This window comes from Mastigoproctus giganteus, chromosome 4 (genome assembly GCF_048544385.1).
Source record: "Mastigoproctus giganteus isolate SK-2022 chromosome 4, ASM4854438v1, whole genome shotgun sequence".
Taxonomy (NCBI): Eukaryota; Metazoa; Arthropoda; class Arachnida; order Uropygi; family Thelyphonidae; genus Mastigoproctus; species Mastigoproctus giganteus.
Window position 1 is genome coordinate 228,278,837 of NC_143578.1, and position 18,359 is coordinate 228,297,195.

At 39.5% G+C, this 18,359-nt stretch overlaps 1 protein-coding gene across 1 annotated transcript in view; it reads right to left on the reverse strand.

Annotated features, from left to right (window-relative positions):
• LOC150087461 (SCY1-like protein 2) overlaps window positions 1-18,359 on the reverse strand; it is a 412,155-nt gene that overhangs the window by 5,314 nt on the left and 388,482 nt on the right. The window contains exons 8-15 of the mRNA XM_090372082.1: window positions 17,756-17,881; window positions 16,830-17,006; window positions 14,001-14,123; window positions 13,765-13,878; window positions 11,919-12,051; window positions 8,081-8,199; window positions 7,151-7,254; window positions 6,938-7,065 (exon numbers count right to left, since the gene is read on the reverse strand). Coding sequence (XP_090228208.1) covers window positions 6,938-7,065; window positions 7,151-7,254; window positions 8,081-8,199; window positions 11,919-12,051; window positions 13,765-13,878; window positions 14,001-14,123; window positions 16,830-17,006; window positions 17,756-17,881 — 1,024 coding nt within the window. The remainder of the gene's footprint in view (window positions 1-6,937; window positions 7,066-7,150; window positions 7,255-8,080; window positions 8,200-11,918; window positions 12,052-13,764; window positions 13,879-14,000; window positions 14,124-16,829; window positions 17,007-17,755; window positions 17,882-18,359) is intronic.

The window sequence follows — 18,359 nt, forward strand, 5'->3', positions numbered from 1 at the left end:
CTTGTAACACACTGGTGTAGAGGCTACCGATTTTTCGTTTGTATTGTACGCTTTTCGAAGCCGTGCGTAAAGTTTCGGACGCAACTGGCTGCGAAGAAGCCAACGTGTCAATCCGTTGACAGCTTAAACCTTCATTTCTCGAAGAGTCGCTCTAAAATCATAATTAATAGCGCACCAATTAAGTCGAACAAGCACGAAGAAAGGGATACAACAGAGGCTAACATTTCACTGCGGACATTTATCCATCTTCATTTTTATCTTTAGCTTTGCGATATTTTCCCACCGCAAACGGATAAAATAAACAACAGACAGGGTTAGCACTGGAAAAAAAAAACTACAACCAGTGAAAATCGTTAATCTCTTAAATAGTGGCCATTTACGGGTTTATTTATTTTTAACACGCACGCACACACACACACACGGCGCCTCCGTAGCCAGGTGGGAAGGAGCAGCAGTGCGTAGCACACGCTTCTTGATTAGACCGGGGTTCGAGTCCGTGCCCACCAAATACGGAGAATGCGGAAAGGTCAGGGAATGACCACCGCATATCCCCGGAGCAATATGGCCTTAGTTGCTAATGCTCCTAAAAACCAAATAACAAACAAACGAACACACACCAAGACCTCACAGCCCTCGTGGGTCGCGCAGTTGGTAGAATCGCCGTTCTCATCACACCGGGTGGAAAAGACTCGAGTTCGAATCCACTCGATGACGCGAACAATTTTTATGGATCGTTATCACAACGTGGCTGAGTTAGTAAGTCTCAGGCGAGGGTAGCGTGGTTTTGCCCTCCCGGAAAAGGGTTTTTCGTCCAGAAAACAGGCAAATCGACCAAACACACAAATATACAGACATATTACATATGGCGCAATAAGGCTTAAGATGCAGAAAGACCTCACGTGCTTCAAGACTCCGATGGATAGCGAAGCAACATCTATATATCACTGAGAAAATGACAACCGTGAGGTATCGTCTTTCCACCTTTGCTCTATTCAGCTGATAACTGGGCTTCAGCGGCACCGACAACTATTAAACCGCTGTTTTTTACAGAATTCTGGCTGCTAAAGTAAGCCAACATGCAAGACAACTTTCCGGCTAGGTTCGCACCACCGAGCCAGTCAACACCCTGGGGATTCCACGGCTCCCCACCTTAATTGACGTCCAACGCCACCTGGCAGCGGTCATAATCTCAACACCTTCCTTTTGGAAAACTTGTGGCTGGAGAAATCTCCCCCCCCCCGCTGCACTAAGGAAAATCCCGAGCTCTGCCCGTGTTCAACAAAGCTCCACCTTTCAGATAGGTTTATGAACCTGCAATGGTGGAGGGAGAGATGAACCATGTCACAGGGTGTCCAAGCCTTTTATATTCTTTTAACTTGTCGGGTACTGCCATGTGACTTCTGGAATTAACCATTATTTTCCACTGTACGGTGTCCTAATACATGTTGGAGGACAGTGCATTTCAAAGACAAAATATCCTCAGTTCCTGTTGAAAGTTAATTAGAGCGTTTCATGAAAAGCGAGTCATATAATTTTGTAACAGAGGAAAATGACGAATGGTACGATTTCGGTGGCGGGACTCCGATTATGATTGATATTTGATATTTATTACTTAAAGCGGTCCCAGCCAACCAATGGCAACCCCGCTGTCAGTTACACATAATTTAGCAGTACTCTTATATACTCCCTCTCCTGTTTGCCCAAGTACAGGGAGGGAAAAAACCTGCCATGACAAAAAAGATTGATATGAACAAATTCAAAAATAATCAAATTACATACAAAATAAAATATACATATAATTAAATTTCAGAGAGTCCAAACTTCATTGGAAAGATCTGCATCTGTTCAGTCTGTTGGAAAGCCAGCAGCGCTAGGTGCTGCCGAGAGCAGAAATTCCAGTACAAGGAGTTGAAGTTTTTTTTTTTATGTAAACCCCAAACACGAGAGGTATTAGAACCTATAATACTTAGTACCGTACTTGGGTTGGAGGTTGAGAAGACAAAAGAAGATATTTGTTGACATTGGAAATGAACTTCTGTAGACTGTAATTTTCAGGAAATACGCATGAAGGTTGTTCCAGAAAACGGAAGTTGAATGAATAAACGAGGAAGATGAAAAGTTGGTTCTGTGGGTTTCAAGTTGGACGGCAAATGGATGTTGGCTGGTCGCAGCACGTGTTTGGACTGTTTTGAAAGAGAAAGCGGTAATTATAGAAGCCAACTCAGAAGAACAGTGCCCATGGAAGTATCTGTAGAAGAGGCATGCAGCAGAAACAGTACGTCTATGAAACAGCGAGTGGAGAGACTCTGTTAGAGATGAATCATTAATTAACCTAACTGCCGCCCTCTTCTGAATGGAATCAAGATACCTGAGAGAGGTTTTGGGGGCACCACCCCAGATGTGGGAACAATATTCCATGGCAGGGCGGACTTGCGATTTATACAGAGTGAGCAGCTGTTTGGAAGAAAAGTAACGCCGAGAGCGAAAGAGAAAACCAAATTTTTTAGTTGCAGAGGAAGCAACATTTGTAATGTGTTTGTGCCAAGAGAGATTAGAAGTCAGGGTAATCCCCAAAAGAGATACTGTATATCATTTTGCCTAGAAATCGGAGTGTCACTAAAGATAAGCATAGGAGCAGAAGAATCCTTTTTGCGAGATATAAGACAAGACTGAGTTTTAGAAAGTTGAAATCAACTAAGTTGTTTTTGCCCCACTGGAGAATTACCTGAAGATCGGCATTTAAGGAACTGGTAGCAGATTTTCGAGAAGTTGAAGCTGATTAAGCAGGGCAAGGTTTCTCAAAATGGAAAGTAGAATGCAATGTGCTATCATCGGCAAAACTATGGATAGGATTTCCAGTCAATGGAAGAAGGTCATTAATATACAAGAGGAAAAGAGTGGGGGAAAGAATTGAACCTTGGGGGGACACCGGCCTTAATGGAGAAGTTAGAAGACAGAGAGCCATCTACCATCACCCTCAGTGAGCGATCAGGGAGAAAACGATAACCAATTACTAAAAACAGTTGGCAAACTATAAGATGGAAGCTTGTTTAGAAGAACTTTATGCCAAACACGATCGAAAGCCTTTGAGATGTTAAGAGCAACTGCTTGTGTTTCACCGAACCTTTCCATTGAATTAGTCCATAAATGGGTAAAATAAGCCAGAATATCACCAGTGGATCGACACTGACGGAATCCATACTGGCGATCGTTGATCAGACGCTTTCTAGGTAGTTTAAGAGTTGGCGGTTAATTGATTTCTCCATTACTTTAGAAAGAGTAGAAGTAATTGCAATGGGACGATAATTGGAGGGGAGGGATTTGTCACCCTTTTTAGGAACTGGTTGGACATGAGCAAATTTCCAAGCAGAAGGAAAAACACCTTTGGAATAAGAAAATGAAAAAAGGCGGCCGAGAACAGGAGTAAGTTCAGGAGCATAGGTTTTGAGAACAAGTGGAGAAATACCATCGGGACCTGGAGCTTTCTTAGCATCAAGATTCGTCAAGATCCTTCTTACATCCTTTTCACAGAAGACCACAGGAGGCATCGAATGGAGCGTGTGGGGAATGGTGGGAGGTGTTTTACCAAGATCATTAATACATGAGTTGGAAGAAAAATGGGATACTAACAGTTCAGCTTTATCATTGGCTGAAGTGACAACAGAACCATCTGGTTTGGACAGAGGTGGGAGCAGAGATTGGCAAAAGTTGCGACCAATCGCTTGGCAAGAGACCAGAATGCTCAGCTACCATTAGGGCAAGAAGCATGTTTTCTACTCTTATCCTGTTACAATTGTTGCGAACTTTGGTGTAGGCAGAAAATGAAACTGAAGAATTAGAAACAAGCCAATTACGATGTGCAACATTCTTCTCTTGAACAGCCTTAGCACATTTATTGGAAAACCAAGGTTTAGATAAAGGACGAGATTTTAAAGTGGAGTGTGGGATAAAGGATTCCATTCCTGCAAGAATAATTTCACTGACACGATCTGAGCAAACGTCGACATCAGAAAATTTGAAACAGTAATCCGACCAAGGAAAAGAAAATAAATCTCGCAGGTCATCCCATTTTGCATTCTTGTAATGCCAAACAACACGAGGTTGGGAATTGTCATGAGTTAAAGGCTCCATTGGAGAAGAGACAATCATTAAGTTGTGATCTGAAGTGCCTAAAGGACCTCTCACTTCGACCGTGTACTTAGAAGGTTGTTTGTGAGAAAAGGATCAAGTGTGATGGTTGTATGATTACGATTGTCCGGTATTCTTGTAGGTAAAAGAACAATCTGTGCAAGGTCATTAGTAATTGCAAAAGCCTCAGCATCTCGACCAGCTGGGTCGGTGTGACTAGAAAACGGAAGCCAGCTGGAGTTGTGAACATTAAAATCATCAAGGAAAATTACCTCACTGTTAGGAAAGTTGGACTGGAGAAAGTCAAGTTGCAAAGAGAGGAAGTCAAAGAGCTCAAGTGATTAGTGTAATTGGGAGAACAGTAGAGATAACAGATGAATTTGACACAATGAGATAGAGAGATTTTAAGCCAGAGAAGATCCAAGAGAGGAGATTCAAAATTGCCAAGTCTCTGACAGGGAATAGCAGAACGGACATATGCACAAGTACCACCTTTGAGGCGAAAGGAATCATACAGCGAATAATTTGGGCATCTGAGATGAGCAGCAGTTGAATCAACCGATAACTGAGATTCTGTCAGAAAGAGTACATGGGGTTTGGCAGACTGCAAGTGGAAATGGACATCATTGAGATTAGAATTGAGATCACGTATATTTGTGAAATGAATTAGGAAGTGCTTGGGAGGTTTAGATCTTTTCGCAGATAAGTTTATTCTATTAGTTTGACAATTCATGGTGTATTCAATAGTAAGAAAAAGTGTGTGGGACATGCTGTATGAAGTAATTAAATTTTTGGATATGGCGTACACATGGTAAGAATATGCCCAGATCCTTGACATAACGTGGCTTCGACAATGCTCCCCGCATACACACTACTCAGACTCCCTCCAGTCACTATCTGGCAGATTAGAGGTAGCAAGATTATAAACTAGCTGATCCGGAAGCCTCCTAGAGAGTTACCAATAGGTTCGGTCCGGTGTACTAACTAGCGGCCGGCCTGCGAACACCGTTTTAGAGCTATAAGGAATGTAATGTAAGGAATATTGGATCTCGCCACGATGTTCATCATAACCTCAAAAGTCATCAATCATGCTGGGGAAGAGTTGACAAGAACTTAGCTCTAGGGACTAAACCTGGGTTCGACCACTTCAAGCCTCCAATAAGCAAAGTGGTGGTATTGCACCGGTTAATGAGAGTCATCTACCACCTGGTACTGCCTGGTAACATAGAGGGGCGGTATTTCTCCATGTGGTGTGGGCGCCACACCTCGACACCTGCTTACGTTGGTTCACACCTGGGTGGTCACCCACCATGTACTTGTGCATGGAGGTTATACCCAGGATTACTAACAGTCACACCATTATTAAAGTGCAAGCAGAGGATTTGGCTGTCACAGACCGTCCAGACGTCGCCGAAATTGGGTCAACGTGACTTGAGTGTCACCCGAATATCAGTTCCATCAGCGTTTTAGACTCCCAGGTAGCAAGTACAGCTTGTCTGGCATATCTGAGAGAATGTCTGTGACAACCTCAAAGACCAACCAAGTTGCAGTGGATATAACAGGCTCAAGCCTTCACGATTTCACAGAACTTTAGGTAATTGAGAACAAGGAGGTGGAGCTGCAGTGGATATAGCAGACTAAAGCCTCTACGCTTTCACAGAATTGTAGGTAATTCGGCATACACCATACCGGATTACAAATCCAAGGCTTCCAGATGAAGAAGAGTCTTCAGCCTAAAAAATATTGCAGTTGCAAAGGCTTGGAAAGCCAAGAAGTTCTCCTGTTTATCAACTAGAATTGAGCTGTAATTGTTTTTTTTTTTAGTCTAAAACAGATTAGTTCCTTAGTGTTGTACAAGAGAACTCACTGTAATTATTATACTACACGCTGAACTGAATACCCTCTGGGAATGTGTTCGATGTACTTTCAGAGGATTTTCTCCTAGAGATTTTTGGGATCATCCAATAATTTTGGAGAAATTTCTTCAGTGCACTTTTAGAGTACCCTTTGGGATGAAGACAGATTTTCTGTGATGTGAATTAACATCGATTCTCAATTTGGGGTCATTTTGATGCGTCAGGGTCTTACTGATTGCACTAAAGGGATTCATAGGAGTTTTTAAAAATTCTGTTTGCTGATTCTTCTGCAACACATGAAGCTTCCACTAAAGGGGGGGCTGTTAGTCACAGCAATAAATTTCAGTTGAAGCAGGGATTAAAGAAGTAGGTTGGAGATCCAGCCAATGGGACTGTTTCCTGAAGGAAAAAAAAAACAGAGAGAGAGAGAATATGTGAAAGTGAAAAAACTCACTTTCCGCACGAGCGAATGACGTCATAGACCGTCATCCATCAATAAAGCATCTTCTAAGTATCTCCGAAAAGGTGGCGAAATCTGTAGCGAACACGCGCCTCTTTCCGACACCTGCCGTTTCCTGCTTTCTTTTATTGCTCCCCATTGTCATTAGTTTAACTATTGCACACAACTTGGGAACATTAGTAAAGTCTCAATCTCACCCGATACTCACCTTGGAACGACTAACGAAAAGATATTAACCTCTGACCTATCACGTATTTACTCCGATGGATTACAGGCTTGGGAAGTCGATCGGCACATTTCGAGAAATGAAGGTTTCTGTGGCACCGGGACGTGGGGATGCTTTGCATATTATCGCCCACCAATCAGCGAGTACATAAAGTCGCCAAACACTCTGATAGAGATCGAGGTATTACTGCGCAACCGTTAATGCGATATTTGAAGGATTATTTACGAACGCCGAATGATAATAATAGGAAAGGAGAAAAGATCTTACCCGATCCGCTCGTGCGACGAACTACGTCATCCACACTAATAGACTGACGTCGGGATTCCAGTCGTAGCGAAGGGGGTCTATGCGGATACCCCGTACTTTGGTCCATGTTGTACTGCTGAAAGGCTAAACTGTAACCAAAACAAACACGCATCAGTGAGGAATAAATGGAGCTACATCGTAAGAGTATCTCAATTTGTTACTATGCTCACTTACTTGTCACAAGAAGGAATGGACAATTTCTCCAGTTTCAGTTTGTTTTTCTGGTTTTTCGCCACGTGTTCCAACATATCTTGCAGTAATTCTATGAGGCTGGTGAACTGTAAGTAAACAAAGAAACGGTCGTCACGAATTCTTGCAGTAAAACGTAGATAAACATGAATTTCGTTTTAGACTCAGACCTTTGTAACCGGAATGTTTTTTTTACTATATTTTACTTTTTTTTCCAAACTTTTAAAAAGATACTCCACCGCATAATACCAACGCCCGTTTTTTCTCGATTTTCATTTTAACCCAAGTTCCCCGACCCTCTGATTGAACTTTGTTAAAAAGACAAGTTCCATAAAGAGAAAAGTGGTTTAACGAGAAGTCGGGGCGCATTTTTCGACGTAGTAATTCAGTAAAGTTGGGGACAATCTGCCTATTGACAAGAGTCTGGTAACGAGGCTCTTGGCTTTGCTCGCGATTGATTGTCCTACTTATATATTCCTCGGGCAAGAGGAGGAAGCAAAAGTGGAATTTTCTGTTTTATGTCGATTCGCGTATACCAGAAGGCAAATAGGATTTCGGAGTTTATATTTTTAACGTCTGACTTCGATTTGAAGGGTGTTTCGCCTGTTTGCAATCACGGAGAAAGAGTAACCATTTAATAGGATACTCCAAACAACTTTAGAAAAATCCTAAGCTAATATACTCGAGTACCACAGTTCTTGAAACATAAAAGGATCACTCGTTTCCGGATTTCCATATTGAAAAGATGGAATTTCTCAACTAACGTCATCTTTGACATGCGTCTCAGGCAACACAGTTCTACCAAATAAGACGCAATAATTGAACATTTTGAAAATTCGTTCATCCCTTAAATGCGTTCGCTAGTAGAAGCTTTTATACGTTTATGTATTTTCAGTAGAAATCTCCAAATCTTACCTGATCTAACTTCAAAGCTGGACTGACCACAACAGGAATGAGAACCGGCATCACCTTTGTGGCTATGAGGTTAACCGTAAGACCGTAGCGCTTGTCACCCAACATGTGTTTGTAGATTCCTACAAAAGAGAATCTCAGAATTATAATATTCGATATATATATATACGCATTAGTAACTTACATTTTCTCCTCTATACATTTCCAAGTAAAGGATGCTTCTCTGCGAAACATTGGAACATTCCACGAACATGCAAGAATTTTGACTATACAGTATACGTTTAAAAAGATTTCAATGATACCTATAAATAGGTATCTAAGGTTATTTTGTATTCTTACCTGTAACAGGTTTTCTCATAAGTAAAACAAATTTGATGGATACCTATATAGAGGTGCCTAAAGCTATCTTAAATATAATTTATATATTTTGCATTCGTACCTATAATAGGTACCTAACATAAGCAAATTTACTCACACGTATAAATAGGTACTTTTAGTGTTTAATAAAAGGCTTTCAAAACTATAATAATAGTTTTGAAAGCCTTTTATTAAACACTAAAATCATCGCCAATTCTCTTTGACTGCGTTGTTTATATTTCGGCCTCATTAAGTACCCCAATTATTAACAGCGTTTACTTAAAACAGGTTTTAAATGACTCAAATAAAGACGCTGATAAACCATCTACACTACATCGCCACATTCTGTTCTTCTACCATCGGCTTACTTGACTCGCTCACCGCACACCAGTGCTTCTTCAGTGACGAAAGAATTAATCTTTAGCGTGCACATAAGCTAATTAAAGATGACGTAATAAGAAGCTTAAAGTGTGGGGGACTTCCTTCTCCCCTCCGATTTTTCGGGATCCCTATTGCAGGCAAGTTGTGCCTCTGTTACGATCATTTTCTCTTAATTCCCAGAGAAATGAACATTTTAAATGGACTCGCTTCTTTTGTTCAAATCTTTAAAGCCCTTTATTAAACCTTGAGATCTTTTATTAGCGTAAAAATTAGTTTAGATTAAGAGTTAACTTTTCTTATTATTAACGAAAAAGAGAGGATTTTTACCACGATATGGTGGCGCCATCTACTGTGCGTAAAACTTTATAATTTTTGTTTTTTAAACGTAGGTGCGTTTGTATATATTTTCAGAAATTATTAATGCTAACTATTGTTTTACTGAAAGTGATTATTAATGCTGACTATTGTTTTACTGAAAGTGGCCTTTTATTATACGGTATTCTAAGTCCATCGCGAATGTGTTAATTAAAACAGATATTTAATACGCTGTTATAAAGAATTATTCTGGGACCAATTTCTGGATTTTAATCGATACTCAATTCTGTGGGATCTTGTGCAGCCAAGAAACGATGTTATCGCTGCACACGGGTCCGAGTTTTCCTATTTCAAGTATAATCTCTTGAGGTAAGAATAGTTTGAAATTTCCCCGCTTTATTAATTATGCGCCATCATCCACTTAGCAGTTTGCGCCTTGGGGTTTGCAGCTTTTAAAGTGCTCATCTCTGCCTACACAATGTGTTCTCTTTTTAATTTCCCTGATCGAAGATGTCTTAATTGCCTGGTGCTGCCATCTATCGAAGTACTCCGTTCCCAGCTTCTGTCGATGTTTAAACCGTTGTTCAAATCTGGTTATTTGATAAAAAAAAAAAAAAAAGGAATCATTTCTCAGCTGCCCATGACTGCTGCTTTATCGTCATTCTTAAAGAGAAGATCCACCCCTAAAAGAATCATGTATCATCTGTCGAACTGCTAGCTAATATTCAATTTATCACATATTTCAACCCAATGGATGATTCATTCCTAAAAATGTTCGCAAAGACGTTGAACTGTATCACGTGTTGCTGTTCCAATCGGTTAACCAGGCCGATGTTCACCACATCCATTTAGCCATTTACTTTTCAATAGTTCATGCCACGTATACACCGTGATTTAACGAAGAGTAGTGGCTGTAATGCCAATATTGCCAAATATATATCGCGAAAACTACAAATGTCTTTAAACACACAGCGTGTGGCAATAATTCATTTCATGAAAAATAAAAAGTCACATTATTAATATTTCCAATAAATGTTTGGGATAGAAGAATGATGAGAGCCGCGTAGATGAAAACTGCAGTCATATTCGGAAATACAGATAAAATCCGGCTCCAACTGGTCCCCAAACTCAACAACGCCCCAAGTCGCAATCATATCATTCAAGGTTCAAATGATGTTGATAAATCTCTAGCTTCCATAATCGATTCAGAATCTGAATGTCAGTCCAAACACATGGGCTCCACACCCAGACTTCTCTGGATACAGATTACTTCAAAGCTAGATGGGTAAATCTTGTAGATGGATGCAAGTACAGCGAGGTTCTTGACTTATGTGGGGATATAGTCCGCTCACATAATAATGTAAGGAAGAATCACAGGATAACGAGCCTCTCTAATGTTCTGCGCAAGCGCACACTTTCATCTCTGGAAAAACACGGTATAGGAAGGTGATTATATTGAAGAAGAATAAATTCCAAGAGCCAATAAAGAAGCTTTCCAGTTAGTGTGACCAGAACAGTCGAAAACACAACAGATATTCCTTAATAGCCACATTTCTCGGCTACTGTGGGCTCGATATCGATCCTGCAAGTTAAAAATAATTACAAAGATTCGAGCCTTTATCGCTTTCCGGAAGAATAGCTCCCAAAAGAGTCCTAAATGACTTCGATTCTGTAATCTCCAACCGGGTAACGATTATGATCGGATGCGAGAGACACATCTTTATGACTACGGTTGCCAGGGCAACGGGATAGAGTATAAAGAGAAGGATTGCAATCTGAAAAATGGATTGGAAAATCGGTTTTAAATTATTCTGGGAGAAGTAGGAGAGAATGCAACTGGTACAGTTCATGGGATACTTAACGAGGTTTATTTTTAAACTTATTTTTCGCCACTCTGAATTTATGCACCGAAATATTCAGCTTTATAACATTTTAAATTATTACTGAAGTGGAAGAATATCGTTTTTAAAAATTTTATGTGATTGCCAGAAAGACGAATGGACGATAGCGCCATCTCGTGAACGGAGCCAGAAGTTTGAAGAGGAAATTGATATCGGATAAGAACAGTTATATCTGGCAAAATAATACTCAGGAATAGATAAATCCAAGAACTGTAATCTTTGACTATAGCACTTAAAATGTCACATAAATTTTTTAAAATGCAATTAAAGAGAATACTTCATAAAGTTGTTCTTTGCTAATACAGAAGCAAACAGTGACATTTATTCTGGCAACTTCCATATTCCCTAATTAAATATGGGCCTCGTTTATTTAAGCGGTTAGAAAACTTTTAAATTACTAATGCGCACTTTTCTAAGCTCACCTAATTATCTTAATTACTTTGAAGGAAGTTTACACTTTACAAGCGAACTTTTATTTCTTCTATCCGCTTCGAAATTGCTGAAAAATTCAAGAGCACCCAATTCACCGTCTTTATGGATGTTAGCGATTTCGCCTTTAAACACAAGTAATTAACTTGGGTCTAAGCCACACTCGGAAATGTTCTTGATCTAGTAAAGAAAGGTCACACACACACTGATATTTATGATACTTACTTTATTTTTACCAAATTTCTATTAAAATATCACTCATTTTAAGAGTTTAAGCCGATTAGAAACAAGAATTTGTTTACATTATAATTTTACGTTCTATTTGTTGGAAAGTGTCTTTAATAAAAAGAAATCAATTTAAAAAATTCAAAAATTTAAACGAAAATTATGTTTTTAGTAGTAAAATAAAAAACAAGAAATGAAAATTATGAAGTCACGTGGTGTGTGACGTCACTTACTTACAACCGGCATAAGAATGGCCGGATCCTGCAGTTTGGCTTTTCCCAGCATTGGCAATACTTCGTCTAAGATATTCGTCTTCTCCAGCTTGTCGATTATTTTCTCGACGCACGTGAGTGCAATTGCCTGTACCTAAAAAGGAGATCTTCCTGGTCATGTTAGGAACATTATAAGACAAGAGAGAGAGAGGTGGAAAGAAGAAAGGAAGGGAAGAGCAAGACAAGAAGAAAGAGAGACACAAAAATGAGGGAGAAAGTGAGACGGAGAAAAACAGACAGAATAACAGAAAAAAAGAAGACGAAGGGTAGGAGAGGTAAAGGAAAACCCAGAGGGAGGGAGAGCTAGAAAAGAAAAGAAAAATGTAAAAAGCGAGACCTAGTGCCAGAGAGGGGTATGGAGAGAGAGAGACCGAAAAGGAAAGACTGACAGTGACAGCATAGAAAGAGAGAAAGCTGTAAAGGGAGAATGATGGGAAGAGGAAGGAGAGAAAGATTGGAAGAAGACGAGAGATAGGAAGAAAAGAGAGAGAAACAGAAATAGTAACAGGAAAAAAAAGAAGGAAAGGAGAGAGCGAAACAAACGATGGACAACAGAGAAAGAGATAGGAAAAGGTAAAGCGAAGGAGAGAGAGAGAGAGAGAGAGAGAGACTTAGTGCAGGGAAGTAGGGAGAGAGACGTAATAGAAGAGGGGCAGAAAGAGAGAGAAACAGAAAAACTGACAGAAAGACAGGCTTAGAAAGCGAGGGAGCTGAAAAGGGGAATTGAGAGAAATATGGAAAAAGTAAAGGAGAGAAGGAAAGAGAAAAGCAGAGAAAGATGGAAAGTAGACAAGATAAATAGAAAGATGGGAAGTGGACAAGATGGATAGAAAGATGGAAAGTGGACAAGATAGATAGAAAGAAAAGAGTGAGAGAGAGACAGAAAGAGTAACAGGCAAAAAAGGGAAGGAGAGAGCGAAAAAAAGGAAGACCAACAGAGAGAGACAGAAAAAACAAAAGAGAGGAAGACACATGGCTAGAGAGAAGCAGAGAGAGAGAGAGAGAGAGAGAGAGAGAGAGAGAGAGAGAGAGAGAGAAACAGGAGTTGGAAAGAAGAAAACGGGTGGAGACACAAAGGGGAACAGAAAAAAGAAAGAGAGGAGAGAGAGTGATAGAGAGAGAAGAAAAGAAAGAGGGAAACAAGCAGAGAGAGAGGAGGGGTGAGATATACTGGAACAGAGAGGAGAGAGAGAAAGTATTAATCATTAATTGACATTACTCAAGATATAAATATGATAAGGTTAGGTTACCTAAGGTTAAGGTTATTTATGGTTGCATCGGGTTAGGTAAAAAATTGAATGGATTTTACTCCAAAGGGTTAATAAAAAAAACAACACCTCATTCTGACCCATTTCCTTCTGAAATTTCTACAAATGCAAATAGTTAAGCATTAAAATAAAGAAAACTAACTGAATTCCGTTTCATTTAATTTATGTTAACTAACTGAACTTTACCTTAATTAAACAAATTGGGTTACTTATTCTCTCTTCACTATAAATACCAAACAGAATATCGTACCAATGGGCATACGATACCCAGCGGAAGTGTATGGCATTTTCTCGTGAGCCAAGGCGCCCAGTGAAGAAATGCTTCTATAGATGTGATACGTACATGCCAAGTAAAATCATAATAAATTAAATTAAATTAAAAATCATAATGCAGCTTCACTTCCTATATCAAAAGGCATCCCACAAGGTTCTCCCTTAGGCCCTTACACGTTTACAATATAACTTAACGATTTGCCGTCTGTGTTTCAGTCTGCCAACATGGATTGGCAACGTTTTACTAAAACGTTAATAATTCTTACCTTAACTCCCGAGTCATTCTCGAAGACGTGTTTTGTCCTGGGCAAAACCATCTTCCTCACCGCATTCTCCTCTAGGTGGTCCGATATTTGGGTCACCGCCTGCAGAGCGGCACACTAAGAAAGAAAATAATGTTCAAGTTGCCTTCAATATGAACGCTAAAGAACATAAAAGATCGAAATCAGCCAACCATCATTACCATTAGAGATTAAAATACAAATGACGGACAAAGAATTACTTGAATCTGAGGGGTGGTGGACTCAAACGCGCTGTACAACATTGGGAGAACGTCCGCCTTGATGTCACTCTTTGGGGTCTTCTTCATAATGATGTCCAGATTCTCTAGGAGGGTAACAGTTGCCTAAAAGACCCAAGGATTGAATAAATTTCAAATAAAACCACGATCTCAAATAATATAATATAAATACATCGCTATCAACAAAGAATGCATTTTAGAAGTTTTTCAGTGTCAGTATTAACATTTACCAGAGTTGTAGCGTTCCTTTTTATTACTCAGTCCGGGACGGATGCGAGATAACTGGACTACAAGCTAATTGACGCCTGCAACGCAAGGCTCGCCCGCTAACCTACCAGCAGGACGTAATTGGAGCGCCGTGAATAACAAACCTGCAGAGAATGTGCGGAATTAACATTCTCTTGCCTTTAGAAAGGAGTAAATCAGGGCAACGATATCTTATCGGAGTCATTGCTACCTTTAGTTCATTGATGGCACGCGTTAATGGCACTGTAAACACATCCCAATCAGGGAGGAGAGAGAGAGAATCAGAGTGGTGTGCCAGAGGCAAAGTATCCATTAATTACGAGCTGCAACTGAACAGGGTGCTCAGTTTACAATGTCCAGCGTGAGCGAAAATCATTGCAGATTATTTCATAAAGACGCCTGGAGGTTGCTTGTTGTCAAAAGAAGGAAACTGCTCTCTCTCTCTCTCTCTCTCTCTCTCTCTCTCTGTTTTTTTTCCCTTTTCTCCCGCCTTTCTGGTTGAATTCGCCTGAATTCAACCAGTAAGATATTGATTAAAAATTACGTAGCAGTAAAATAATCTTCCGCGATCTGGGTTCGAATCGGGGTTGTTGCAGTTACAAAGTAATGTCCTAACAACTAGACGATCACGGCAATCAAAAAAACATCACGAAATTAATTCTTAAAAATTTATGTTCATAAATTGTACGTGCTCTCTGGACAAAACCTTGCTGGACAAAACCTTGCCATCCTCAAGACTACCTTAGCTACGGAGGGAAAGAGGTCCATAAAGTTCCTTCTGTCATTGACAGGATTCGATTCTGGACCTTTTCTACATGGTATGGAGAAGGCAGTGATTATACCAACTGTTCTACCCGTGAAGACAGTCTCTGACCAAAACTACTGGCCGCAACTTGTATTCAGCTATACTTGTACCGTTGTTATGACCTGATGGTCCATTACATCCTCAGCTAAAGATAAAACTGAATTATTAGCATCCTACTTCTGATTCTTGTATCGAAGAATTACGTGGTCTTCCGACAGGATATTAGGAGAAGTCTGAATAATCTTAATGCCAAGAAAGCTCTCGGCCCTCTTGAAAATTGTCCATTTGTTTCCAAAGTATCGGAGAAATACATCAACCGTCAGCGCTTAAAATATCTCAAAACATTCCACCTGATTAATGATCGCCACAATGGAGTCTTCCCACGAGGGCAGACTCCTCAATGGAGTCTGCCCTCGTGGGAAGCACAGTTTGTCGGATCGCGGCCCTCCCCACACCGGGTTGAAAATACTTGGTTTCGAATCCCATCGATGAAGGGGGTTATTTTTATGGGCCTTTTTCACAACGTGCCTGAGTTAGTCAGTCTCAGGGCGAGGGTAGCATGGTTTTTTTCTTCCGGAAACGGGTTTTTTGTCCAGAAAACAGAAAATCGACATCAGAATACACGAAGCAACAAGGCCTTAGTTGCCGATGGTCCTAAAACCCAACAACAAACAACAATGGAGTCTGTCACTGTCAATCCACTAGTGATGCATGGGCTAACGTCTCGTCATTGGACAAATCCAATCAAAACGTTTGGTGAAACTCAAACAGTTGCCTTTGAAATTTCTAAGGCTTTTGATGGCATAAAGGTCTCTTAAAGAAGATGCCATCTTATTGCATTTCCTTCTCTGTGCAGTTGGGTATCCATCTCTCTCTCTCTGACAGCAAGACGGTAGACGGTTCTCGGTCTTCTGACTTCACCAGTAATGCTGGCCTTCCCCGAGGTTCTGTTTTCAAACTAATTCTTTTTCTGTTGTATATAACAGCCTTCTTCCACTGACTGGAAATCCATCGATGATCCGTCTCTCTTACGAAGTCTCTCCACCTTCTGTTTCAGACGTTCAGTTTCTGTTGCATGCCTTTTCTATAGATACATTTCCACGGGATCTTCTGAGTTGGCATCGGTAATTCCGCCACTCTCTCCCAAACCAGCCTGAACACGTGCTACGACCAGTTAGTATCCATTCGCTATCCAACTCTAAACACAGAACCAATTTTTCCTCTTTTTCATTTATCCCTTCTACGTCTGTTCTTCTCGATTAATAAATAAATGTACGAGGTTGCATTCAATAGAAAACATAAAAAGTTTAAAAATAAACTTTGTTTTCTATTAAATTATATTTTTTTACATTTTAAACGTCTCACTGCGATAAACAAATTATATTTCGCGCTTTTCTTTTTGTCGTTTTGGTACAGGAGTATTTGTGAAAATGTGTTTACTAAAATCAAAGGTTGGGGTAACTTAAAAATATATATTTTAATTTTTAGAATAAAAAAAAATATAAATTATATTAATTATGAAATTATAAAAAATGTAGCCAAGCTAAGTCATACAGCGATGAAAGAGCTGAACCAAAGCACATATACCTACATACATACATAGCCACATACAAATGAGGTTAAATATCTTTTGTTTAACTAAAAGTAACTTAAAATCGGTATTTTTACATATTATGATAAATCAAATAAGAATTTGAATTTGGCTTAAACGGTTAGCTATTTCATTTGACCCATCACTCAAGGTCACTAAATGCTCTTACCTGTACGGATTTGGGCATGCTAAATATGCTACGGAAGACAGGTAGGATTTGCGTCTGATATTCCTCGGTGGTGCTTTCGTCGATCATGAACAGAAGAGGTTGAAGGGCAGCGGCAAGCACCTCAGGAGATTGTAGTTCCGTTTTTACGGACGGCAACACATGCTGGTACCACAGTTTCTGCAAAGAAAGAAGAACCTGTCTTAAGATGCAAACAAACAACTTAAAGGAAATGTGAAATTGAATTTTCTGTTGACCTCCATTAAACGCACTTTAATTCTAGACTACGAACTGGCAATCACGCCATCCACATTTACAGAAGCAAAATTGCTGTATTTAAATGGAGAAAGTAATTGAGGGGAGGGAGCGATACAGAAGAAATACGCAGATGCATAATGGATCAAGAGAGAGGAACAGTGGTGCATCACTCTCCCACCCCCACTACGAAACGGTAATCTCCGCGGAGTTAGCAAACACTTTCTTCTTCACCAATCTTCCTGTCTGCATTTAACTGGAGAACATTCACGTTTTTTTGAAGCGCCGGCGAAAGAAATCTATTGCAGCGTTTCCCGCAATTTCTTAAGACGTTCGGAGTAAAGAAAGCGGAAAAGGATAAGAGGCATGGATGAGAGATTGGAGCAGTTTTGTAAACGGGAAACATTGTGAGAGTAAGAGGCGTGCGCTAGGGAGAAGATTGAATCCGAAGCTATGAAGTGTTGTAGCTGGGGTAGTTTTTAAAAGGAATTCTTAAACAGCCGTAGAACAGGCTCTTTCGCAAGATTTTTCGAAAGATTCTCGTTGTTTACCTAATTATAGATGCAATTAAATAATTTACGTCCATCAGTAAGGTAGTGAATTAAATAAATTAATCAGACAATGTACACATCCACATACCTCTCCGATGTAATGTTTTGGAAACTCAAACTCACCCTTGGAATGCATGGCAAGGTTCCTTGCAGGTTGTGATAAAACTGTGATTTATGAGTGGAATCTTTCATCTGTATGACATCGAGATACTGCAGTGCGTGAACAGCGGGTTCCATGAAGTATTTAATCTGGAAAAAATATATATTTTTAAAACAAACCACCGTTTTCTTTATAATCTAAAGATGGAAATATTGAAAACTGCTTTTTGGAAATTGAATTTTCAATTAATTGCCATCTTTCAAATCATTACCAAAATCTAAAATATCTTTCAAATCATTACCAAAATCTAAAATATCTTTCAAATCATTACCAAAATCTAAAAAATCTTTCAAATCATTACCAAAATCTAAAAAATCTTTCAAATCATTACCAAACTCTTAAAAAATATTTCGCATCATTACTAAACTCTTAAAAAATTATTTCGCATCATTACCAAACTAAAAATCTTTCAAACCATTCCCAAACTCTTAAAAATCTTTGAAATTTACCAAAATTTTTAAAACCATTACCACTCTTTAAAAATCATTCAAATCATTCCCAACCTCTTAAAAATTTTTGACCAAAAATTTTAAAATTACTAAAATTTTTAAAAACCTTTCAAATCAT